At 37.8% G+C, this 26,138-nt stretch overlaps 1 protein-coding gene across 1 annotated transcript; it reads right to left on the minus strand.

Annotated features, from left to right (window-relative positions):
- Positions 1 to 646: 646 nt before the first annotated feature.
- On the minus strand, positions 647 to 24,989 carry KLHL2 (kelch-like family member 2; the record flags this gene model as incomplete). Its single annotated transcript, XM_010160468.1, has 11 exons — positions 647 to 1,776; positions 2,424 to 2,567; positions 2,731 to 2,871; positions 7,067 to 7,195; positions 8,138 to 8,239; positions 9,019 to 9,216; positions 9,883 to 10,000; positions 10,872 to 11,021; positions 12,052 to 12,168; positions 13,616 to 13,725; positions 24,827 to 24,989. Coding segments are annotated over 11 exons (1,401 nt in total), but the record flags the coding sequence as incomplete, so codon positions are not given.
- Positions 24,990 to 26,138: the final 1,149 nt, after the last annotated feature.

Below are 26,138 nucleotides of genomic sequence, written 5' to 3' on the forward strand. Positions count from 1 at the left end.
GGCTCTTAGGAGGAGCAGCGGGGCACGGCGGGGCTGCGGTCTGCCTCATCACCTCGCGTTTCGGGGAGGAGCGGCGCTCAGGCTTGTGCGCGGCCGCCCCCGCGCCTATATGGGACTTCCTTCCCTCGGGCAGCCAGGGGTGTACGGGAGCAGTGGGGCAGAACCCCTGTTCGCCGAGTTTGGGATCGTGTAGGTAAAATTCTACACGTAATACAAATGCGCAGTTCCAGTAAAATGCTTCTGGTGAAAGCCACCACCTAAACCCACAATGCATCGTACAGCATCAACAGGAAGATGCAATCATCCCTTTAATTACAGCATTTGCCAAAAAAAAAAAACCAACAACACACACATTGTTCTCAACCGTGTACAAACTTCCCAGCTCAGTTTTACCGGAATGTAGAGGTGGCCACTACCTTAACTAACCGAAAGCCAAAGCTTTCAGAAACAAACCTGCAGCAAACGAGTGATATTTACATGACCAGTTCCTACACCTTAACAATTAATGTCAGTTTGCATTCAGATCTTCAGAACATCAGCTTCTCCCCTACCCTACCACCCACCCCCCCAAAAACAAATCTCTCTTCACTGACGTCAAGATTATTTGGTTTGAGACTTGGCTTGAGAAACACAAGTTTTAAGCGACTTGTTGGTATTAGGAAACAATATACAAACTTTTATTTGAAGAAAAAGTCTCAGCTAGGACAATAACTTTGGTCATGTTAAAAGGAGGAACGAATCCAGGAACGAATAGGAATGAGCTGCTTTGTACGCATGGCCACATACAGTATATTCAGATATTGGCTAATAGAAGCTAAGGTTACACGCATAAATAGACCTTAGTACCATGCAAGTTCAACGCAATTTCATACATTCATTATAAATTTTCAGTTATTTTTCATGCCAAATCACTTTTTGGATAAAAAGGTAAGAAAGAAGTAACATCTAATGTGACCAAAACTGAACAGGAAAAAAAAAATTGTAAGTACAGACGTAATTTTTATTAAAAAGATCTTGACATTACACCCATTCAGTAAGTGTTATACCATCTCTGATCTCTCCTTCCGTGGGAATTAGTAGTGTTAAGCATTGTTACATATCAAAAAATACAACTCTGTTTTACAACATAGTACTGGCATATTCAAAGTACTGTGCCAAATTATAAATAGTAAAATCAGGTTTCGAAGAATTTCAATAGAAAGCGACTTACGCTCACACAAACATATGCACATATTATAGTAACGTAACAAAAGTTTTATAAAAAGAAACAAGTTTACCCCATGCCAGCTTGAATTACTGAGGTGGGATTCAATACCTACTATGAAGACTGACAGTTCATTTCTTTAAATATATTTATTAGTCTCTGGAAAAAATAAGACAAAAATTTACTTTCACCAGAATACACACCATTCTTCACTGATAATCCGTTTCTCAGTCACGACTGACATAAGTCGGTCCTTAGGAAAGTGGCTTTTTTTTTTTTTTTAAACCTTGCAATAAAAAAGAAATGGTCCACTAGACTTCAAAAATTCAATCAGCTTCTGCTCAACTGCAGAATAATCCGACGCATTGCTTCTACCTAGAGTAATCTTCATCATCTGCCATCTGTAATTGTAGACAGTCACGTCTTCCACTGTGACTCAAGGTGCAGCTACAAGTAGAGAAGTGCTTAGATACTCAGTCACTTCAAATACACTTGTTGAAGACTGCTTCTAGTGCATAATCAAGTTGAAAATACCTTTACTGATCATAATGGTTTGTCAATAACTGTAACACCTAGAGGGGGAAAAAAGGCATAAATCTTTAGGTAGTATAGAAAAAAAGATTCAAGAATACGAAAATCAAGTTTAAATATAATACCTTGAAACTAGCAAAATTCAAAAATCTGTGTACCAGCATCAGTGTTCATATTTTCCCTAATTTCTCTCTGATAGCTGTCTGAATCAGTGCAAAGTTCTGAAAGTTTCTGTGACTTGAAACATTTGCCATTATTTGAGTTTACTTTAATTCTGTTATCAGTTAAATGTATCCTTAACATTCACTTAATAACTGCAGTTCCTGAAGGAAAAGATTCCTGAAAGAGCTCCTGTTTTCTACATATCAAATCCCAAAGAACTTCAGAATTGGGTCCCCACAGATTGAGCCACACGTCTCTTGTTAAAAAAAGGACTGGTCATACCAGAATCATCTTTCTGACTCACCACTTACGTGCTAAATCCCTTCCGAGTACAGTTTAATACCAGTGTTTGCCTTGTAGTGAGTAATCGCATGAAGTCATCGTTCAAAACATACCACCAGATTTTTCCTACCCATTCCAGTATCTTAAGTTTCACCTTAAACAGGACTTTGGCTGCTTTGTCAAATTTCTTATCCTAGCTGATACACTGTAAAAAGCCTCTTGAAAAAGCATCTACACACATTACCTGCATAGCTCCTTCCTGTACTCATACAAGATGACACAACTGTCCATTTATCAGTTGTTGGATTATAATATTCCACTGTTGATAAATTACAGGAACCATCATCTCCTCCAACTACATACAAGAGGCCATTTACAGCACAAACACCTAAAAAAAGGCAGGAAACCAGTATGAAAAATAGCAATTGGCTTGTTCACCCCATAAAAGCATGGTTTCTATTCTGCAACATCATGAAAGCAGCAGAAATCCAAGAATGTGCCATTTACACCAAACGCTACCTCCACTGTTTTAAAGTAAATGTTGCATATACCTGCATTCCTTCTGCACATGTTCATGTCTGCAACCTGCTTCCACGCGCTGGCGACAGGATCAAACACTTCAACGCTTTTTCTTACCAAAGGACCATCGTGACCACCTACCGCATACAATAAATTGTTTAACACGCCAACACCTGTGAACATACGAAAATACTCAAAATTAACCCGAGAATGGTTTGACCCACATGAAGGAGAAACAACAAATATTACATCCACTAACATAAATCCTTCATCCAGTCAACGTTAGGAACTATTTCGGAAAACATTTGGGTCAGGACAGTAATTACAGGAAGACACTGATAGAATGTCTTGCATGCCCATCTACCATATTGCAGCATACAAAGACCAGAGCTGTTCTGCAACAGAAGATTTAGAAAATTTTGATCAAAAATGACGTGCAGGAAGATGAGGATTGTTGAAATTTAGGACTAATTAGAAGTGACAGTAAATGAGACAGTATGCTCAGCCAGCAGAACGGAAATCTGACAAAATGATAAAGCGTAACTGAATTTTTAGAAAGTAAAAATTGTGCAGTACGGAGGATAACAGCTGAATGGACAGACATTACACAGTTGGGATGTTTCCACTGAAGTACTGGAATACCTTGTAAACATATATATGGAACAAAAGTAAACAGCGAGCACATTCCTCCTCCAGGATTTGGAGGAGAGGTTCCTCGAACAAAGCATCAGTTATCAAAATATCCAAAAGGATATTTAAGGGGCTCCTTTACTGCTAGGGTCTCCTTTACAACAACAGTTTATCAATCTGTAAGCTTGGGATGAAGGAATAAATAATGCCAGTCTGCACATACTGAAAGGATGGTAAGAGGGGAAGCAGAAAGGAAGGCCTGTTTATTTACTCCTTAACTTTATACTGCACTATTAGAACCCAAATGTCAAAGATTTCAGAAATGTAGGTGTTTTTTTGCATTAAAACTTATGGACCATAAAGACAACCAAAAAAAACCCTGCTACTATGTACTAATATACACCACATTTAAGATTATGAAATTCAAAGCTGAGATACAGATTTGCAAATACAGTTCTTAAAGGGTTCCATGAAAAGAGCACAGCTTAAAATCTTTATTAAAGGGAAACAGCTAATATGAATGCAAAAGATCGATTATGTCCTTCAGAGAAAAACAATGCTGGATTCAGAAAAAGAACCCTGAGACCTTAATAGCCTGCTGAAATGTCTTTGAAAACATATCACTAATATTGTAGGTAAAAGCTATTCCTATACAGGGAGAGAAACAACTCCTGCTGAATTATTAAACAGACAGATTTCAATAATTAAAGGAAGAGAAGGAAACATACAAGTCTTAATTGGTGGTACTGCAAATCTGAAAAATAGCTTCTTAATAGGACACTGCTTTATAAATCGTGCTATCGAATGCTTTGTCAGAGATATTCACTACTAATATTTCCTGATATCCTTCCCAGTTAATTTAATTCCTCTTTTATTGCTATTAGTTCTAGATATCATGTCACAGTATAGTGTGACAGCTTTTCTTTCTCCCACTCTGATCACAGAGGGGCAATTAGGCAGGATAATACAATATTCATCTTTGGTAGTATTAAACATTACAGACCTAGAAGGAGGGGTAAGATTTTTAGTTTAAATATGTGATGTGATATAAATCCACCCCCTGGGCTTTCTGTGTAGTTACTGACCTTCCTATTCACTGTGTAGTTTTCCCTCTGCCACATTGCCATTTTTTCTGTGATAGCTCCTTATTTTTAATAATGTCCTCCGTTCCTCTTTGGTGCTTCATTTTCCCTTAATCCCACACCCAGTTTCCAAGTCCTACCTTATTTCTTGCTCCTTCCGTCTGTATCTTCTTGTCGCCGTCTTCTGAGTTCTCCTTTCTTTGTTATTTTTCTTTCCTGCCCATTTTTCAGGACCCTGTCTTATATCTCTCATCCCTCCCAAATGGCCTATATCTGGATCTGAAGTTCCTCATCCCAATATGTTGCTGGAAACAGATCTGTCCCCGTACTGATCAACTGAGAAGCAGTTGGTACTAAAGAAGAGTAACTGAGGGTTAACCTCTGAAGCTGAAGCAGTAGGAACAGAAGAGACGGGCTTAAGTTCCTTGAGATGACCAGAGATCCAAAGGTTTAATACAGGAGGAAAATGCTCTTTATTACTACCCATAACATCACCAGGACTGATTGCCCATTGAAACAGTTCTGGTGGTTTTGGATATTTGGCCACTACAGCCAAGCTCAATCAATCAATAGTCATGATTTTCACATTACCGCCCACTCCTCCCCCATGCACAAATATATTTTTCCATGTATTTAACAGAGTGGCACAGGAGAATGTTGATTATTTTACTCAATTATATGATTTTGAAAAAACTGACTGCATTTACTTTTCCTCTCCAATTTGTTTTAATCAGAGGGCAAGGTAAAAGGCAGCAGAAAGTTGAGTGAACAAACACGGTCCTGAACTCTGGGACAAGGGAAGGGAGGAGAGGGGCAGAAAGATCCCAATAGTTAGCATATCTAAGGCACTAAATTACAGTCATAGAAGTAATTCAACATTAAAAAAAAAATCTGAAAATATCTAGTATAAAAATAAGCTCCAAGCACAACGATAGTTTGCAAAACCAGAATATCTTTAAAAAACCCACTAAGATAAAATGGGTGTACAGGCAGATTGCAAAATGCAGCTTTGTCACAACCCACCAACACTATTTGGTTTTTTAATAATGATACTTCTAATTTGCCTATTTTATAGAAATATTTCCTCAAAACTTGCCTATATTAGACAGGAGTTTTTAATGGTACCCTTAATGCAACTCTGGCCAGTTTTTAATCCAGAATTTACTTCCAAGATGCCCAGACTGAGTAACTAGAAGTCTTACAAACATCTGTTTTCTTGAGATATAGGGTATCATGTTTCCTTCATTAACATCACAGTTTTAGTTTAGAAACACAATCAAAACTTTACTTTTAGCAATAACAGACACATCAACTTGTTGATTTTGTAATAGTATAACGGAAGTATTACAAACTAAATATCTTAATTTTAGTCGTCATTTCAAAACTTTTATATATTTCTTTTGACATAATTTGGACTTAATTTAAACATCATTACACAGATTAAAAACTGTTAATAAAGAGTTAATAAAGAATAATGAAGGCAAGATGAAAAGTTAGGATAACTTTCAATCATCTACTGAGCATCCTAGAAGTCCATCCAATTTTCTTTGTAGCAGTATCTGTCCCAATTATGAAGCACATTAATGCAATTACCAGTAGATATTTGACAGGTGTTGCTAAAAAGCACTTGGCAAAGAAAGTGACCTAAACAACTGAAAAAATTAACGTAGAAAAATAATATCATGCAATTTGAATTGAAAAAGTCCATGGCAATGCATCTAGAGTAATAAAACAACTTCTGTGAGTTGAAAAAACCTGAAATACCAAAAGACAAATAGAGGACAGTGAACAGTAAATGAGATTTGAGTCTGTAATATAAATAGATAATGAAAAAGCTAAAGTAATTCTGGAGCTGTGGAAGTATCATTTCATTAAACAAAAGCAGAATACCACAGGCACTTTTGATGTCTTTAAAGGGAAATATACATACTCAGAATCGCGAGAAGGAAAAAAAAAATATCCACGCAAAAAATAAAAAAAGGACTTTTAAGATTATAAAGAATTAAATGGATATACCTTGACTAAACGATAAGGAAGGATAACATGTAGTAGCCTATACATATCCAAAGGATGTAAACACCTGGTGATGAGAAGAATTACTGAAGATGAAACAAAGGGTACGTAAGTGGAAGTAATAGGATGAAACCAGTAAAACAAACTTAAGAATGAACAAGGACAAAATTTCCTGCAGTGAATCAGAATGCAGAACAAGTCCTCCGAAGAGGTGGAAATGTAGTCACAGCTCACAGGTAAACACTATTAGAAAAACCAGCCCTACACTGGCAAAGTGCCTTTGAAGAAATGACAATTTTTCATCCTGGCCATCTAGGTTTTGATGCCTCAGTATGTAGGCTATATTAAATTCATTGTCACAACCCGTGCATATTAGTCTGTATGTTAAAAACATCAGAAGCTATGGGAAGAGGTGGAATATGAAAAGTATGAAAAAGCAAGGAAAGACATTTACTATGAACAGATGGAATCTTACTCTGTAAAAAAATTTTGTATTTATAACCTGGTTTATATCTACCAGCCATCTAAGACTAACACATTCCCTTAGATTCAGACTTTAGCTTACCTTTTAGCTTTTTGGATGTATTTTAAAACCACCTAGCTGTTTCAGTTTTACAAGGACAGTTGATTCTTCTCCACTCACCTGCTCCACTCCGTCTAGTGCTCATTTCTGCAACATAGCTCCACTCATTTGTATTAGCATCATAGCATTCTACTGAACTAAGGCACTGACGTGACGCCCCATCGTAGCCACCAACCGCATACAGTTTACCTAGAAGAGTAAACCAACAGAAACCTACAGATTCCTAATGCACACAGACCATATGGATACACAGGCTGAGAAGTCGTCCTTCTCTGAATTAGCTACTAACCAGTACCTGTCGTCAATCACTAAGTTTCTGTTTTGTACGTAGTTTTAGATAGTATGCTGTAGTTCTTGGCATTTTTAGGATGCAAAAGGCAGGCAGTATCTATCAAGAATAACGCGAGTCAAAAGACTTAAAATTGTCTAGCTGAAATACAAAGGTACTTTACCCTGGTTTTAACTGAGAATTGTTCAAAAGCAAGCTAATTCAAGTATGTCCAACATTGGTAGCTCGCACATAGGCTTCCTAGAAATACTGAAGGTTCGGATGAGAATTACTTGTAAAGCTGTATTTTCAGAACAGAAACACCAGTGTTTCCTATGCAGCCGAACACGCCTAAAACTGTTTTAAGAACAAATAGCCAGCTCAGGTCTGCATTGTGTAAGCGACAGCCAGGCTATTCACCACCAAGCTGACTCCAAAGTCAGCAGTTTTCCTGGCACTGGCCTTGAGATCATGCCCAGCGTGCAACCAGCAAGGTCAGCCGCAGATAACAGAGTTGACAATAGTGCAGTGCTACATCACTACAGACTGATTTATAAAGTCATCATTTCAGTGCTCAGGCTCTCTAGCTTTGCTGACACGTGTAACCTAGAGCATGCATGTTTAGCGAGCTTTTCCTCAGTTGGCCTCAGGCACAGTTGAAGCTCTGAAAAAAAAATTCAAACAACTGTCCTAAAAGCTGCTCAAATCCACGTGGAACCATTATGTGTTGTTAAGTATCATCTGAGTTAAAAGGCTGAGCAAAAACAAAGATCTGAGGTAAGTTTTCAAAAGTGAGAAAAGGTAGTAGGGTAAATGATTGCATTTCCCCTCCCCTCCCCCTATACCACCATTTGCCAACTTACCTCCAACAACACCTACGCCAACACTACTTCTTCTTGTGTTCATTGGAGCTACATGAAACCACTCGTTAGTCTTTAAGTTGTAAACTTCGACTGATGATAAACCTATGAAGACAACATAACATTTTCTCTATAAATTTAGGTGCAACATATTGTCTACCTTCTGGAAAATTCTTCATATCTGAAAATTCAAATTATTTCATTCTCAAGACTATGCAAAAGGCAAAACTGATGTCCTTTAGATAGTCAATTAAAGTAAACCCGTTCTTGGTGTCTGAAAATGGGCAAATTAATAAAAGCTTTCGTGGTGCTCTGTAAAGTTCTTCCCTGGATTGTTTTGGGGTTTTTTTCTTTTTAATTAAATCACAGTGCTCTCTCCTACACATGCTTCTGTAATAGCTATTAAGGAAAATTATAATCTCTGAAGAAATAGTTTAATGCATCTGTGAATAGAATGAACAGTGTATGTTCAAAGCCTTCCCACCGCTCAGAGAAAGCTGTTTATAATCCTATGAACACTACATGCAAATGCAGAAGTATATTTCATACGCAAACAGGACAAAAGAGACCTAAAAAATTAATTAAAAAAAGGTAATTTTTCTGGTCCCATCTACCATGAATTAAGGACTCTGACCATAGAAGGAATACTGAAAGGGAACTTGTCAAAGATTCACTAATCATTAAGCCTAAACTCTTAGATGGGAGCAAACAGTCCACTGTTCAGGTAGAAGGATGTGACCACTAAAGCACATTCCGCACCACAAGATGCCAGACTACCCTCATGCTTGGTTTCAACATGGCTACCAGGAAAGAGACATTCAAATTTGATACAGTTGTGTCAGGAGTACTCAGAGCTAATCAGCAGTGTGTAAAGGCAAATATACCTGTACTCCCATCAAATCCTCCCACGGCATAAAGAAGGCCATTTAATACAGCTGCTCCCAGCGTGCTTCTCCTGTCCTGCATATTAGCCACACTCGTCCACTGGTCCTTCACCGGATCATAGGAATCTACTGTGCGAACTCTCAAAGAACCATTGAAGCCACCAACAGCATAAACCATGCCTCCCATGTACACCATTCCTAGAGCAGGGAAATGGGGAGGGAAGATGAGCGTTTCAGTTTCTTTGCCAAATGATTTTATTCTGCACTGTCCTAAGCATGCAGCTACTTGACACAATTTACAGTACTCACTACACTCTCAGGCATCTGACAGTGTCCTAGAGCCACACTTCATTCTGATTAAGTACTAGAAGTTCTGACACTTTTTGTTACTAATAGCTCACACTTCTGAATATGAGGCTTGCTGAATTTCTTTTTACTTAGATATCTCACCTGCTTTAAGACCACATTTTCACATTTTTAGTACTGGTCACTTCTTCATGTTCTTAATCTCATTTAATAATAATAGGGTAAATAGTAAGCATAATCGTAAGTAATAATAGTAAAAATACTCATGATCATAATGCATTAATATTTAAATGTGTTTACCCTCTGCATTTATGGGAGGTAATAAAGCTGTTTATTCTAGAGATTAGAAACCAGAGCACAAACTCAGATCAAGCTATCAAACTTGTATTGTTCCAGATCAGCAAATAATTCAAATTTTAAGGATTATCCCTGAAGCCAAAGCTTTGCCATTCTCAGATAAATATCTTGAGTACCATTCCAAAGAGCACACAATGCTTTATACAGGTGCCTAAATTCTGAAGCGTTGCCAACTGCGACAGAAACTCAGGCATCATTTACCCGCTCTACATCTTCTGGAAGGCAGTTCAGCCACCTGATGCCAGCGCTCCTCTTTAAAATCATAGCATTCAACGCTGCGAATTGCCTTTGGTGCCTGTCCTCCGACTACCATCATCAGCTAAAAGGGAGGCGATAATATGTTAGTTATTCGCATATATGAGAGCACTTAAAAGATTTTTAGAAAGTGTTAAAAAATAAAGCAAGCTTCTGTACAAGAAATAATTAAAGGATGGTTCTCCTAAATAAGAAATTTGAGTCTTGCAAGCTAGGCAAAATTCTTTTTTTTTCTTAAACACATGGAATTTGTAATTATTGTGCCCAGAGGAAATATCTGAGGTAGAAAAGCAGGAAGCAATTAGAATCTAGGTAGAGTCCCCATGAACAAGGCAGATCCCGCTGTACCTTCACACCCTGCTCTGACCTCAGGTATGAGAATTCAGTGTCTATGTTGTTCAATGGAACTGTGACCATCCATCACAGAACAGCCTTATCTGGTTCTCTGAGAGAAATGTGCTTAATCTGTTGAATGGAATCTCCTATTCCGTTATTGCAGTTGCCATAACAGGAGTATGAGAAAACTTCTTTACTTCATTAGGAAGAAGATTATGTTTGTTTTGTTTTCTCCTAAAATGAACAAAAGGCACTATTTAGCTAAAAAATTACTCAGAAGCCTCAATCTTTGTTTTGTTTTGGTTGTTTTTAAGAAAACAGGCTTACTTCCCCATAATCGTATACTTCTCAAATGCTGAAGCACATTAAAAAAATATTTACTGGGAGGGGAGGTAGCAGTGGCAGTGTGCGTAGGCAGGAGACTAAAACATCTATATGATAAGTAGTATGGAGTATAAAGCTAATCACTTATATTTTTGTGATAAATAATTCTGGTACAAAACATTTTACTGGAATACCCCAGTGACGGTCATGCTGTCATGAAATCTTTTTAAATGCAGTTCGAAGAAATGGGTACATTGGAAAAATAAGGGTCCTACTTTTGGAAGGCTGGCAGGTGTTCTCAATTTTGTTCGAGTGCTTTTCATCAGTGCTCGTTGCTCAGTTGGCAGCAAGTGATACTTCATAGCTTCAATGAGGTAATCTTTACAAGCGCTGCTGTTCTTAACCAGTATTTCCTCTTCAACTCTCTGTTTATTAATAGAAGTTTAACAAGGTCTGAGCATGTTAAGGAAGTAAAACACAAATCACAATCTGAAGTGTAATGAAGTCTGCTGTAACACACAAATGCAGATTAATCTGGTTTTTTACGCTGTCTTTTAACCCCAGTTAGACACAAATTTATGTGATGGCAGTATGCAGTTGCTAACAAGAACAAAGTCAAGAGATGTTGCTTCACATTTCCTAAGTGGAAAAAACAGTGCTAGGCAAGGTAAATAATTTTTCTTACCACCAGGCACATTTCTTGACTTTTCAAATACAGAGAGTGCAGAGTACTTTAAGGGGGGAGTAGTGCAGACTAATTTAACAAACTAGTAATCCACCTCACAACAAAAAAACCTGTAACATCAAAAAAAACCCAAACCAAACCAAGAGGGGAAAAAAACCCAGCCCAAACCACAACCCACACAAAGTGGAGGAAATTCGTGTCACAGAAGCAGAATTCCTAAGTTAAACACCTACCAACCTACGATTGCACCTACTAACCAATGTTAATAGTGAACTCATATTTTCAATCTTAAATTTTTGTCCTGGCTTCAAAACATTCAAAATGAGCTTATATAATTTGAAAACAATTTATTATATCTGAACCAGGTAAAGGAATGTTTCCTTTGTCATTAATTCCCAATCAACTTAAACAATAGATATAATTCTGAAGCTGAAAATTCACTTATGAAAACAAATCTTGTACCCAAGATTGAATTACGAATAAAAGCTAACCTGATGTCAGAAAATTAAATCATTCAAATTACTAGTGTGTTATGACAAGTAGTCAGCCAAATAGATAAATTACTTATATATGTGACCTTTCATGTGACAATCCCTCATTTGACTCTGTGTGCGTATGTGCACGTGCACCTGTCATGGTGTCGGTTTATTTTTGCAATCTTTAACGCACTACATTACAGTGTTGTTTAAATTTAAAATGATGCATCTGGCATTAAAAAAATAAATGGAATTGTTCACGTGCAGAAGAATTAGTATTCCTTTTGTGCTTACCTGAACTAAATATTCCCGGGAAAGCAAAGGCAGCCGAACATGCTCCATCAGGCGTGCCATTAGTTCCTGTCTTACATCTTTGTCATGGTTTACCCACGCTATCACGGCTTCAAATACCTTCCAGAAAACAAACAAATGCGAGGCCCTTGACTTACAAGTTCACAAGTATGAAAACATCAGCGTGCGTCCAAAAATAGCTTTCAATTATACTAAAATTCCTAACACAAGAAAAGATGACAGCAGTTAGAGCTCCCATTATGTCCATATTTATCCACTACAAAATTCTGAAGGTGCATTAGCCAGTCTCTTTTTATATCACTCCTCGACTGGCGTTTCAAGGATAGCTGTGCTACATTGACAAAACGTACAGAGTAATTTCATTAATACTGAAAATCCAATAAAACTGGGTAAACAAACAACACAGCAGCAGCGATATTACACTCCTCATACCTTTTCTTCCTTTCTTGGAAAACTTACCTGCCACATCATCATTCAAATGACTTATCACTGAGTCTTACTAAGAGAAGCGATCCCAATCCTAGTTTCTCCTGTGTTGCACAGCAGCTCATCATACACTAGAGCATTAAAACCTTACTTATACTGCACAGCAGTAGCATCACATGTACCAAAGTGATAGATCCGGACCTTTGGGGTATTATGGGAAGAGCAACATGACTGCTCATTGCAGTTTAAACAGATAGTTCTTAGATTCAAAGTTTCAAAAAGATTTTAACACAAAACACTGCCTAGTCATAGGAATCAGTATGCAAACATGCTTTTGAATAGAATTTAGTCTCATTTGAGCAGAGGTGTTAGTACAGCTATATGCTCCTTGGAAAAAAAAAAAGAAGAAAACATACCAAGGTATTTTAAATTGATCACTGCTGGATTCAAAGCTCAAAATGTATATCTACAAACCATTCAGAGGTTCAAAGAGATGCACTGGGCTCATTGAAGATCTTGGAGTTTCAAAAATGGCTTTAAAATAATGAGCTCTCACTAACAGTGAGCCAACAGGTATTTAAACTCAAGTCTGGTTATACCACACTACCTAGCCATCTCCTCTGCAGCCCATGTTTGTTCAGTTAGGCCATGCAGCCCACAGAGACATAGTTTTTATCGCCTTCGTGGGACCGCCAATGTTACAGTTAGTAGATGGCATGTGCTTGCTCTTCAGACTAATATTTCTGAGTTAGTCATCTCTTGGTAAACAAAATTCCTGTGTCTGTGACTGACAGGATGCGTTCTGTTTGTTCTGCATGAAGATAAGAAGGAATTTCCATTTAATTTCATTCCCATTTTTTCGAAGAACAAAGGGGTTTGTGTCTTAATACAGTTTTAAGATTTTTAAGAGCTGAGATTGATTTTCAACATCAGACAGCCAACACTTTGGGGAAAAGTCCTTAACGCTTTTGGGAAAAATCCTTTAAACATGAGCACAATACATGCCTAATTTCACTGAGGAAACAAAGGATGAATCCAAACAAGTGTACAAGAACAGTAAGAGCAAACACGATCTCTCACCCAAAAGCACAAAAAGAATACTGGGATACAGTGCTCTTACCTTCTCTTCTGAGGCAATTGTGAGTTTGTCACTGGATATAAGACTGCACACCTGCTCTACACCAAGATTGAGGTATTCTTCACTAAGTACAACATCAGAAAAGTGCTGTTCTGTTTGGAGGAAAAGTAGTACACTCAGATACTGTGCTAAGTGTATCCCACAACAAGCATTAAAGCAGCAGAGGAAAACAAGTCAATCCGCATGTTACTTAGTCATATCTAGTAGCAACACCTTAACTTCAAACATTTTATACAGGTTAAAGCTTGATGTCACAAACAGCTTTTATATGTAAAGATTCTTAAAAATAATTGAAATATTAAATACATCATAGTAAAAGTAGTGATCATAGCAATTTACCATTTTCAGCATTGCTTCATCTTAATGCTGGTCCTTAACAACGACTTAAATCTCATTTTGCTAACTTTGTACACACAAATACAGCAAAAAAGATTCCAGAAAAAAGAATACATGCTCTTTGCTGTTGACAAACATGTTTTAAACTCGCAATTCAACATGAACAATGGCTGATTCGCCAGAACTAACCAGCGGTATTGCAGTCTAATGTGGGTAAAATCAAACAACAGGCCTGGATCCTGCCGCATCTCTTGGTGCTTCATTGGGGTCATAAAAATATTGCATAACACAGTCTCTATAATGTGTAGTTTTTCCTCAGGTTTGGGTTTTTTTTTTAAATGCCCCAACTTAAAGTAAACAAAACTGACAAAATTCAATGTTTTATTTGTAGAACCAGATATTTTCTTTCAATATAGAGCATATATCTTAACCAAGTTGTCATTCAGTTATTCAGCTGTCCTCTTCCCTCCTTAAAATTGTTTATTAAGCCATTCAGTTGCTTAAAAAGTAGGTCCATCCAGTTTGCTTACTTTTCCCATCTTCAGCTAGTTTTAACAGAAGTTAGAAGGGACAACTGTTACTGGGAATTTAAGAATTCACTCGAAATTAGAATAAGTAAAAAAATAGTCATCAGGAATATTCAAACTAAAGAACTTTTTAAAGCCTTTTTTATCACTCCACTAGTGCTACTACAGTTGAGACTCCATGCTTGAGATGTTTTAAGCTGTTTAAAAAAAAAAAAAAAGTTAAAGAATGCTGAATGCTTCCAGATCGAGTAGTCTAAATTTTTCAGGTAAACTTTGCAGGGTAATACAGCTTTTTTTTTTTTCCCCCCACTGTACTAAATAATAGAGAGCATGAAAAGGTAAATCTAACACAGTATGATTCTTCAACTTTATCTAGTTTAGCATCCTATTCCTTGAAACAGGCAGCACAAATTGCCTCAGACAAAAATCCAAGAATATGTATGAAAAGTATGATAATAGAACCTCCTCCCCTAAGGGTCTCACTATAACCACAAAAGACTAGAGATTGGTAGCCAGAAGTGTGGTATTTTACCTTAACCACATTTTGCTAAACAATGAGTTTAGTGATATGGTCCAGTCCCCTTGAATCCCATTAAATTCTTGAATTTAATGCCTTCACACAGTAATAATGCACCAGTCTCAGTGAACAAAAGGTCCCACATCTGATTTTAACCATCAGTTTACCATTGATCAGTTTTCAATTAATACCCCCCTGTTGTAATGCTAAATACAATGACAGGGAAAGCCGCAGCCTGCCTACTCAAAATCATTTATTATTCTATATTCCTTTTTAGCCTTCATCTCTATTGAAAATAGACAGTTGCCTTTTCAGTTCCTCATCCCACCAGCCTTTTCATTCATGCAATCATCATCACTACAAGTCCCTCCAGTTCTGCAGCGTTCTCTTATGATGCAGGTGTAGTATTTTCTGCTGTATTTCAGGCAATGAGAAAGAAAGGATGAGGAGAAATAATATTGGGGATTTTTTAACACCACCATTACTTTTCCACTTCTTACACATCTTCGTGTCTGTTTGCTTTTCAGACTACAAATATGCAGTTTCTTAAGCTGAAGTAGAATTTTCTGAGGTACACTTATTAAGTATCTGATGAATTTTACTATTTGCGTATGGCAAACAGAAATTCAGAAAGGTAAATTGCACAAATGAGTTCTATGATAAACTCCAAGTTTCAGGTGACAGTGACACAAAAGAGAATGCCTGACTGTACTCAGAAGCTGAGTTAGGAAGCAAGCAGAAAGAGAAAGCAACACTCATCCAAATCTCAAACAAACCTGAGGTTCAGAAGCCTTGTTCATCTTCCCTTGGGAAAGCCAATCCAACAGTGTATCATATCCAGCAGGACACACTTCGTAAACTAGAAATACCCAGTTGGTTTTATAGACTCATATACAAAAGCCTTGCTTTTCAAAAGTTGATTTAGATTTATGACATGCCCTGAATAGGAAGGGATCCAACCTCTAAACCAGAAAAGTTGAGAATTTTCAAAGTAAAACAATGAATATGAGGTTGTCTCCCATTTTCATGCTGTGAAAAGTAGAAGAAAATCTGAAAATAATAGACAGCATTTGAATAAAACCTAAGACTTTTTTACTGGATGTCAGCCTCTCTGTTTAAAGCATAAATCCATGCACATGGCTAAGAGAAGAAAGAAGAGGGGATAAAGAAAAGAAAAATTAAAACAAACTACTCAGTCAATAGCTACAGGCTCAGGTCCTCAAGCAACACCTGGAAATGAATCCTCAGCTGAATGAGTTACAGAAAAAAAGAAGTAAGGTGAAATCACTTGTGTCTTAAGAACCAGATTTCTTGTTGTCAAGGAGACCATCGTAACTGATTGGTTGATAACCTTCTGGCAGAAACCAATTGAAATTACAGCTAAATGGATCATTCAAAATAATTAGAGACTGAAAAAGAACAAGTAAATGCAAAACCACCAATTAAATCTGCCAATGGCAATTTATCTAAAGCTGTTCAAGTGATGAAGACAGAAAGCATTCTTTTATTATCTATAAAAATAATGCTTATGAAATTCAAACATTTTGCTTCCTTTTAACAAGAATGATATCGGCATCTTTGAAATAATATGATTCAGTACTAACAGTTCCAAAAAATACCACTTAAATGATCTTTTACAATAATTATGAGAAAAATAGTATTGGGGAGGTGGTGGTGGTATTGTTTTTTGGCCTTCTGGGTTAGCATTTGAATTACCCTGTATTATTGCTCACATCCTGAAAAATTCTATAATATGGAGCTATTAACATCAAATATCATCAAACTTAGGACATGATTAAATATTTCATGTGTCTGCCTCCTGCAAAGTCTCATATTAGCTTGGATTTTATTTGTTGCATTAGGTAACACACTTCTTTCTTCATTAGTATCTCCTAGATAAGCAAACAGTTAGAATTATCTAGATGGAAATTTTCACAAGAGAACAAAATACTTTTTTTTTTCTCCCTCCCCAATCAGAATTTTCCACACAGTGTGCAACTTTGACAAATATATCTTGGAACCCTGCCCCACTTCTTGCCACTTTACCCAGACATTGAAGCCAGCTGGCTCCAGAGTCAGGCAGCCTGGAAACAAGCTGGCTGAGGAGCTGCAGAGGCTTGGCTCCCAAATTCCCACTTCCTAAGCAAGTAGAATCCTACTTCTTTATTATCAAAACTAAAATCTGCCTTAAAAAAAAAAAAATCCCTTCCATTTTAGGACATTTCTAAAATATCTGTTCCAATTGCATATGAAAAACAGATTTTCACATTTTCACAACCGACAGAGACAGTTTCCATCTGAATAGCTGAAGATCTGTCCTTGTCTGCCCTGTACCAGTGGGATGGGACTTCAGCTTCAGGGACAAACTAAAAGGACAAGAAGGAAGTTCTTAACAACATGAAAGGGGCTGGTAACAAAATGTTTGGATGTACAATAAATAATGCTAGCATGGGCAGCACAGGAAGATAATAGGAGCTGTAAATGGAAATACCTTTGAGTATTTTTTCATTATGAGTCTGGAGATGAGTATTATACACACACATAGCAGCAGTAAGCACTTGCCCTACCTCTTCTATCCAAAAGGCACATAGTCTTGCTGGCCATAAGGATATTGAGACTATCCTTGTATTTTTCAATTATATAGGAAGGAAAGCTGCATCTGAAATCTGCACAGGACATTTTATGCTATAAACCGTCATGAATTCATTCACAAATACTATTTCACTCATTTACACACCTACAGTCAGACCTTCTCTGGCTTAATAGCCTTTAGTAAATGGAATCCACAAGTACAGAAGTAAAGGTTTGCTGAAGTTCCCTCAGATTAAAAGCCTTTCAGAGAATCGTGGTGGCCAAAAATAAAATCCTATAACCCATCTTCTCGTTTATGACAGTGACTGCTGCCAGTGTTTGTCTCCGTCTGTGACATTTTTGAAGACAGCCGAAATTTCCGTTCCATCATTAACGTTCCTTCAGTCGTTTTCTAACATTTTTCTGACGTGTCCCAGCAACCGATGACACCAACCATTTCCAGAAATGTTTTTAACATTTTGTACATTTTCAGAAATCTTCACCCAAAGATCTTCCCAAGGCCACATTAACACACAGGAAAAACACAACCAGCGCTTAATCAGTGACAGAGACTGCAGATGGAAAAAGGGAAAAACCCCTCATATTCCCTAGCTCTTCTCATGACAACAATCCAATGTACATTAGTGTGTGAAACAAAGTATCACAGGTGAATATACAGTCTCAAGTATTTCTTGTCTGGTTTAGACCAACTACTTCTATTCCACAAAAGAGACTAGAGGATATTTTTTAGTAAACTAAATGGAGTACCTGCATCTTTCTGAAGAGATAATGCTACAAAACCAGCTGGAACCTTCCAGAAATGTAGCTTTCTGAACTGAACTGACAACCTCTTGTTTCAGGCTAATGCAGAGCATGAGAGCTTGGACAGATCTAAGCCTTACATTCACCTAAACAAACAATGACAATTTCTCAAGCAGATGAAACAAACATATTTAGAAAAACTAGGGGTTTTTTTAATTATTACTTCAATTCACAATGTCATATTGTGGGGGTTTTTTTGGCTTGAGACAAAAGGTCTTTGCTAATGGCCTAACACCAGGCACTGGTCAAGCAGGAACCCCAGCCTTATTACAGAAGGATAGACACAAGCTCTGCCAGTTGGAGAGCCAGCAGAAGCTAAACATGGCAGGATCTTTTTAAAATCTCATTTACTTGTCAATTTTATGCTTAAATAACTGCTTTTGAGAACACCATGAAATTCATAGCAGCCAAGGTAACAGAAGCGTAGCAACAGACGGTGCTACTCAGAATAGAATCATAAGAATGATTCTGCTAACTACGTCCTTTCCATCTCATGCATACGGATGTACACAAGAATAGCCTACAGAAGACCTGCACGCTTCCAAGTCCAGTCAGAGCTCAAAGTTTTAGACTCAGAGCACCAGAATGAAGAACATCGTATCCCACAGTTAAGTAAAACAAAGCAATCCCTGCCTCACAACGCACGCTACAATTCCCTAACAAAAGTTTCTTCAGCATCTCTTCAGCATGATGCTAAAAGCCAAGGTTTGCTGCGTAAAGCTGGTCCTCTAAAGACACTTCTTCCACAGGTCATCCACCGTTTCCAAATCCCGTACAAGTCTATGCGGTGAGTGGAAGTACGTTATTATTCTTTGGTTATAACTAAGAAATATGCCAAGGCCTAAGCGCTGAGTAGGTGTCTCTCTAGTCCAAGATGGTATAACCCTCTAATTCATTAAAGGGCTTTACCAACCTATCTTCCGGTTGTACGTAACATTACAACTACAAAATGCAGCATATTCTCAGGAAAAATTGCTATTTTGTGAATATCCTCTAGGGCTACAAAAGATGTACATCAGACTAAAACGGAGGATGGACTAGCCACGCTTTAGCCATGCTTATGCCACACAGTCTTTGTAGGAACCCTCACGCAAGAAGGACGAGAGGCCTCAGCAGGACATAGTCTGTGCATGTGTGACGCGACCCAGAGCAGGGCTGCTTTCTGGAACATCACGAGAACAGGTAGCGTCTCAGAATTTATTGTTTAATTGCAACAGAAGCTCATTCCAAGTAAACTGTATCTATTGTCCACTGTTTTCAGATCTCTCCACAGGCATCACAGACACATAAATGACTCTCTTAAATCATGGAAATCTCACTCTGCTACAGGAGGAACAACCTTACCATAGGATTATGAAACTCCAGTTCTAGTGAAAGTTGGTTTTTTTACTCCCACTGGAAGGAAGTTCCAGAGTTTCATTGTTCCAATAACGTCCGATATGCATCGGTATCTATTTGGTTTTATGCTATCACTGTCTATTAGCTAGTATCTCCCTGCCTCTTTTCCCTAAATATAAAATATCAAGTGTAACAAAATAAAGACTGGGAGAAGTAAAACATCCAAATGGTCTTTATTTTCTCTAGCAGGGACATATTTTCACTGCTTTTTCAATCAAATAATCCTCCTCTGTACTCCTACTTGTTTCTGGAGCCTTAATCCCAACATGTCTGCTCCTGGGAGTTCAGCTGTCTGTGATACAAGGCCTAATTCTGAAATGGCACAGCCACATACATTCAGCTCAGATGTTTGACAGATTTATTTCAGTTGTAGCCTCGCTACAAAGAGCCTTGACAAAGTACAAAGAGCCATTTGAGATAAGAACTGGGGTGGGGGAAGGGGAGAGGGAATGGGGGGAGAAGCTGTGGTGGCTGAGATACAGGCAGAAAATTGTTTGAAAATTCAGAGGAAAACAATGGCCTGAAAAAGTGTAAAACTGTACGGAAGAGAGGCAGGGAGTCAGCAGACAGAAATCCAGCAAGACTGATTGATGATCAGTACTTTCCAAGGAGAAATGAAGGCCAACCTTTTCTCCCTGGGCACTTTTACCAGGAGTACTGAGTGTGCTAGTGCTCAGCCTAGTAGACTGCAGCTAGGACCAACAAATAGCTTCCTTCTCCTTGTCAGCTGTCTGCATCCTGCCTGCCGAGCCTGTGTAACCACAGCAAAGGACACCTGAACAAAATGACCCAGAGAGGGAGGGTTGCAGGTTGGACACAGCTCCTGTCCTCTCAAACACAGGTAACCGAAGTTGCACTCAAGGTCTTGCCAGGGTCTTAGATTTTATATTTCTAATTAGTCATCTATATAAATATTAGCTTCAACTACTATATTGAACAAAGATTGTTTAGACGTTACTACAAACTAGTTTAGAAGTTACTAAGGCACAGTCAGAATACAAGTTGGAAAAAATAATTTCAAATTCAAAACTAAGTAATTGCTATATCAAAATGTGTTCCCTAAAACATTAAATATCTGAACATTAATTCTAGTTAATAAATGTATGCCTTGCTTCCTATTGCATAAAAGGTCAAAAATATACTAGCTTTCTCAATTTGACAGATACTGTATTACTCAAAGACAAAAAGATTTAATTAAAAACTTCAGCATGATAGTCTAAATAGAGTTATCAGTGTCATTCAGTCACATACACATTAGAACTTCTCAAGTAAGGTATGCATTACAGATTCACAGAGTGGAAGGGGTTGGAAGGCCCTCTAGAGATCATCCAGTCCAACCTCCCTGGCAGAGCACGCTCACCTAGAGTAGATCACACAGGAACAAGTCCAGGGGCTTTTGAAAGTCTCCAGGGGAGGAGACTCCACCCCCTCCCTGGGCAGCCTGTTCCAATGCTCTGTCACCCCCACAGGGAAGAAGTGTTTTTTTTTTTTTCCAGTTTATGGCCATTGCCCCTAGTCCTGTCACTGGACACCACTGTGAAGAGCCTGGCCCCATCCTCCTGACACCCACCCTTTAGATATTGATGAGCATTGATAAGATCCCCCCTCAGCCTCCTCTTCTCCAAGCTAAACAGACCCAGCTCTCTCAGCCTTTCCTCATATGGAAGGTGCTCCAGGCCCCTCATCATCTCAGTAGCCCTGCACTGGACCCTCTTCAGTAGTTCCTTGTCCTTCGTGAGCTGAGGAGCCCAGAAGTGGACACAGTACTCCAGGCGAGGCAAAAGCTAATAGTTTCAAAACCAACATGAACAGCTTTTAAATATTTTTAAATTGATATATAAATAATTTGAATAATATTTCCCTAGACTAAAAACTTCTGAGTATGACTGATTTGTATATTTGTTTCACACTTAAGTCAGTAAACAAGGATTCTGTTGACAAACACCCAATCATACGAGTTTGCTGCATGTCTGTTTCATTTTCCTGAAACACCCATTCTTTATAGAGATACTATAATCTCCTGGAAGTGTGTAAAAAAAAAAAAAAAATCTCTATCGAAAACCAGATTTTCTAGGAATTAAAGCAACTGAAAGCATTCCTCAAAATCCTACTTTTTATGGGGTCTACAATTACGCAAGGCAGTAAGAAGCCTATTATTTGGACCTAGACACAATTAAAGCACTTAATGCTCTGTTTCAGGAAAATCTTCCTGTTTAACTCTGTACTAACTGTTAATGATGTTAACTGGTCACTGTACATTTTAGAAAAGTTATAAAAAGCAATACAATCATATGAATTTTTTCTGCAACCTTTTCAGGATATTTCATTTTTAATTCTCTTTTCTGTATTGCTCTCGTACTAAGCCTGACAGCATGCTAAGGATTAAGGATGGCAGCGCAGAGTGTGCAGTGCAGCGAGGTGGCTCACACCCTGTCTGTGCACAGCATATTTATCTCAAGTAAGAACAGAGTGTGCATTGCTTTAAAATTCACCACACAGATACAGCAAAAACACAGTAGGAGTTGAGCTGGCAGCTCATGGTACGGGCCAGCAGGATTCAAGAATATGATGACAAAAAGGGAAGCACAGACAAGGAAAGTGCTCTCTGGAGGAATCTGACAGAAATGGAAGGTGGTTTGATTACGGAGGAAAGAGAAATTTATATCCAAGCACAAAAGTAGTAGAGAGAGAGATGAAATAAAAGATTCAAGTGAGGGTAATTCTGCTGAACTGGAAAAGCCAAGGATGAGAGGTTGGAATTCGATCCAGGGGGAAAAGGAATATTGCAAAAGTAGTAAAATGACCTTAGCAAGCAGAGAGGAAGTTATGGCAGAGACAGCCTTACACTTCAGCAAAAAAGGAAACATTATGTAGAGCAGATTTGGTAGGGAGGAAAGAAACAGAGGAACACGCAACTGAGTAGTTGAGAGAAAATGGTTGAGGAAAGGTGAAGTTGTCAAGTTTACAAACCTGAATGACTGGGAGAACACTGAAGTCACCAGTGACGGAGAAATACAGGTAGAAGGGAAAGATGCTTAGATGGAGAGCAATTGAGTTTTGCTGAACCTGGAGTAGAATGAAACATCCAAGAGGCACAGAAAAGACAGGCAAAGATCTGTGACTGGGATGACAGTGCCAGCTGCATGTAAGGAGGCATAAGCTCTCACCCTCAACAACCTGTGACTTCTGAATTTCCAAACATATCTGTCCTACTCTCTGAGTATTCACTGCCAAAGCTCTAATAAAAATCTATTACTTTGCTGGCTAGTTAAGTTCAACCCTGTTGAAGAGGTTTTTTTGGTTTTTTCCGTTACAAAAAGCTGCCATTGAAAAGCAAGGCCTCAGTGTAGCGTCTTCAGTCTTGACTCAAACATCAAGACCCCAAGCACGCTATACACAAAAGAACAGTAAGATCATTGCTACCTGAAAAACTTGAAAGCCTTAGTTTTGGTTACAGTATTATGCTACAAACTTAAAAGCTTACAAAGTATTTTGTTTACTTTTTAGTAATCTATACTATGCAGCTTTTCTTGCCATCAAGAGCAATCAAACGAGGCTTTAATCCATTACGTTGAAAGTTACCAATTTAGTAATACTTTCTCTGAAACTACACATATATCAGTTTCCAACAGCAGAAATGTTGGAATATAAAGAAAAAAAATACTTTAGCCTTCACAGAATCATAGAAATGCAAGCTAGAAAGAACTTCAAATCATCTAGTTTTGCAAATAGATATGACTTAGATCAACTTAAATCAGAAACTACTCTAACCAGGTTTTTTACAGCTGCCTAACAGAGGAAAGTCCATAACTTGCACACACAGCTTGCCTGGTCTGTGTTAGTTTGAGGTTTTTCTTAATATACGAACCAACTTTAGAAATACTTCACAAGTTAAGCTTATTCATACTCAATCATTTTTACACACAGGAAGATTTGCATTCCTTCTTATCATCCTAGCCTTTCAGTTTCTTGACTGAATCTCTTCTCTCTCAGAGTCTTTGTCATAGGTCAGTCTGTTTTCTTACTATGTGCATGTTAGACTTCCTTGGATTCACTTTTTGCCTCTGTCTTAAAAGTTCAGTTGAGCATTTTTTCAACTGAGGCCTCAGCAGAATCAAGAAAAGGGGAATAATTATTCTCCCTTGTCCCTCCTATACAACACTACTGAATAAGAACTGCTTTTTCATTCCTAATCGCAAGGAAAATGAGAATCTAATTTTCAAAATGTCAAGCCTTGACATAAGACAGTCCTCTTACAGATATGAATAACACATTCTTTAAGATGACCATGACAATGTGCTTGCAGTGATAAAATTAAGTATTCCCTGAACAATTTTTTTGCCCAGAAAAAAGTAAACAATCCAACTGCAAGTGCTCTTCAGAAGAAAAGTAGCATTTTGTTGGTTGAGCTATACTGTTAGTTAGAACATGCATCTGTATATATTCTGTGTCAAGACAGAAGAATGAGACTACAGGTACCCTTATTATTATAAAAATTCCACGTCTTGGGCTAGAGGAGTAGGATTTTCAGAAGACAAGTTGATAACACAACACTCATGGTACATTTCTTGCTTCATAGCCAGTGCAGTGCAGGGGCTACACATAGCCTCCCACACATGCCGTCATCTTCCTTCTTCCCCCATGCACTTCCTACATACTTTGGCTTTTGGCAACTGCCAGAATTTTAATTCTTCTTTCCTGATTTCCTCCCCTAAGTGACGGTGCAAAATTTTAAACAGCAAACTAGCTTTTTTTCTGGATTACAAATGGCTTGGACCACGTATGGCCCTGATAGGCCATGAAGATGCTGCCCCACTATGCTTATAACTATGTTCCAGCCAGAAGACTTTATTTCTCTTAAAGTCATTCATATAAAATGCACTTTTTGTCAGAAGATACATGTCTGCAATATCCTGGATAAAATTCGGTTTCCTCTGGGTGGGGTTGGGTGGGCATGGAAGCTCTGTGTGTGTACCCACACACAGAGCTATCGAGTTATAGTCTATACCAATGGTAACTTGCCTGCATATGTGTTGGCCTTGTTCAAGAGATCTGTGCATGCATGCATGTCAGCAAAAGCACGAATCCCCAAGCAGTTGATAGGATGAAGCTGGGATTCCAAAAACTCACAGCAAGTCCTTTTCACATCCTGCAGTTGCAAGAGACCAGCTGCTGGGAGCAGTACCTGTAAGAAGCAACAAGGGGTTAATATCCCAATTCAGTTCTGAACTCATACAAGAGTATTCTCAATATTAATTAAAAAAAACCCAAATAATACTTTTTTTTCCCAAAAAAGCCTGAAACAGAGAGGAAAATTTCAACATTATGTAACTGAAGAACTTAAACCCCAACATTAAAATGATTTTACCTCCCTGCAAATATCATTTAAGATTTAAAATAACAAGCGACACCTCTACAACCATGTTCACTGGGAAATCATTCCATAGATTATAATTCTCACACTTCATGTAAACCTGTTCCAAATATTCATTCACAAGTTCCCTTCTAACTGTTCCCAACACTCCATAATTACATCTCATTTCCAAACCTTCAGCATTAGACAGAATTCTTTAAATCAAAGTTTTGTAGACCATAACAGAGTATGTGAAACTTGTCTGCATGCAAGCACTGGACATTGTACCATTTTTTAGCATCAATAATAAGCATCTTTATGCAGATGATTCTAGTAAGGAACCAATTCAGCTTCCAAAGAAGTCTATGACCTTCAATTCAGGCATTTAAAAGCCTGAGCATATAAAATATTCTGTAGCTCATTAAAAATCCATATTGGTATGAAATTAGCGTAAATGACATATTTGTCCTTCAACTTTCACAAAGCAAGCAAACTAAAGAAGAATTTAAAAAACTGTATAACATACATTTTATTTGCCCAGTAAAACGTAAACATGAGATTTACATGAACCATAATTGTGCCTTTGAGCGAAATCCCATACTGTTATCTATAATTTCTTCCTCACAATATTTTTATTTTCTGTGCCTTTGACAGTTATTTTAATGAGACTTCTATTTTAGAACATTCAAGAGTGAAATGAATGTTAGCAACTGTCTTACAAATATTCCCTTACATATAGGGAAAACATATACTATAGGGCTGCATCAATAATAAGCAAGCAAAAAATGCACCAGAGACAATGGCTGCACTACTGTCATTAATGTTTGCTTTTCATTTAAACAACTACTTGGGTAGAATTAAAGAGAGTCAAACAAGAAGAAAACTAGGAAAAAAGTAAAATTATTCAGATACCAGTGTAACACTGACTATATGAAAGCTGCAGAATACACTTCTACATGATTGCTCTTTGGAAGAAGTTTT

The sequence above is a fragment of the Eurypyga helias genome, unplaced genomic scaffold (genome assembly GCF_000690775.1).
Source record: "Eurypyga helias isolate BGI_N326 unplaced genomic scaffold, ASM69077v1 scaffold39061, whole genome shotgun sequence".
NCBI lineage: Eukaryota > Metazoa > Chordata > Aves > Eurypygiformes > Eurypygidae > Eurypyga > Eurypyga helias.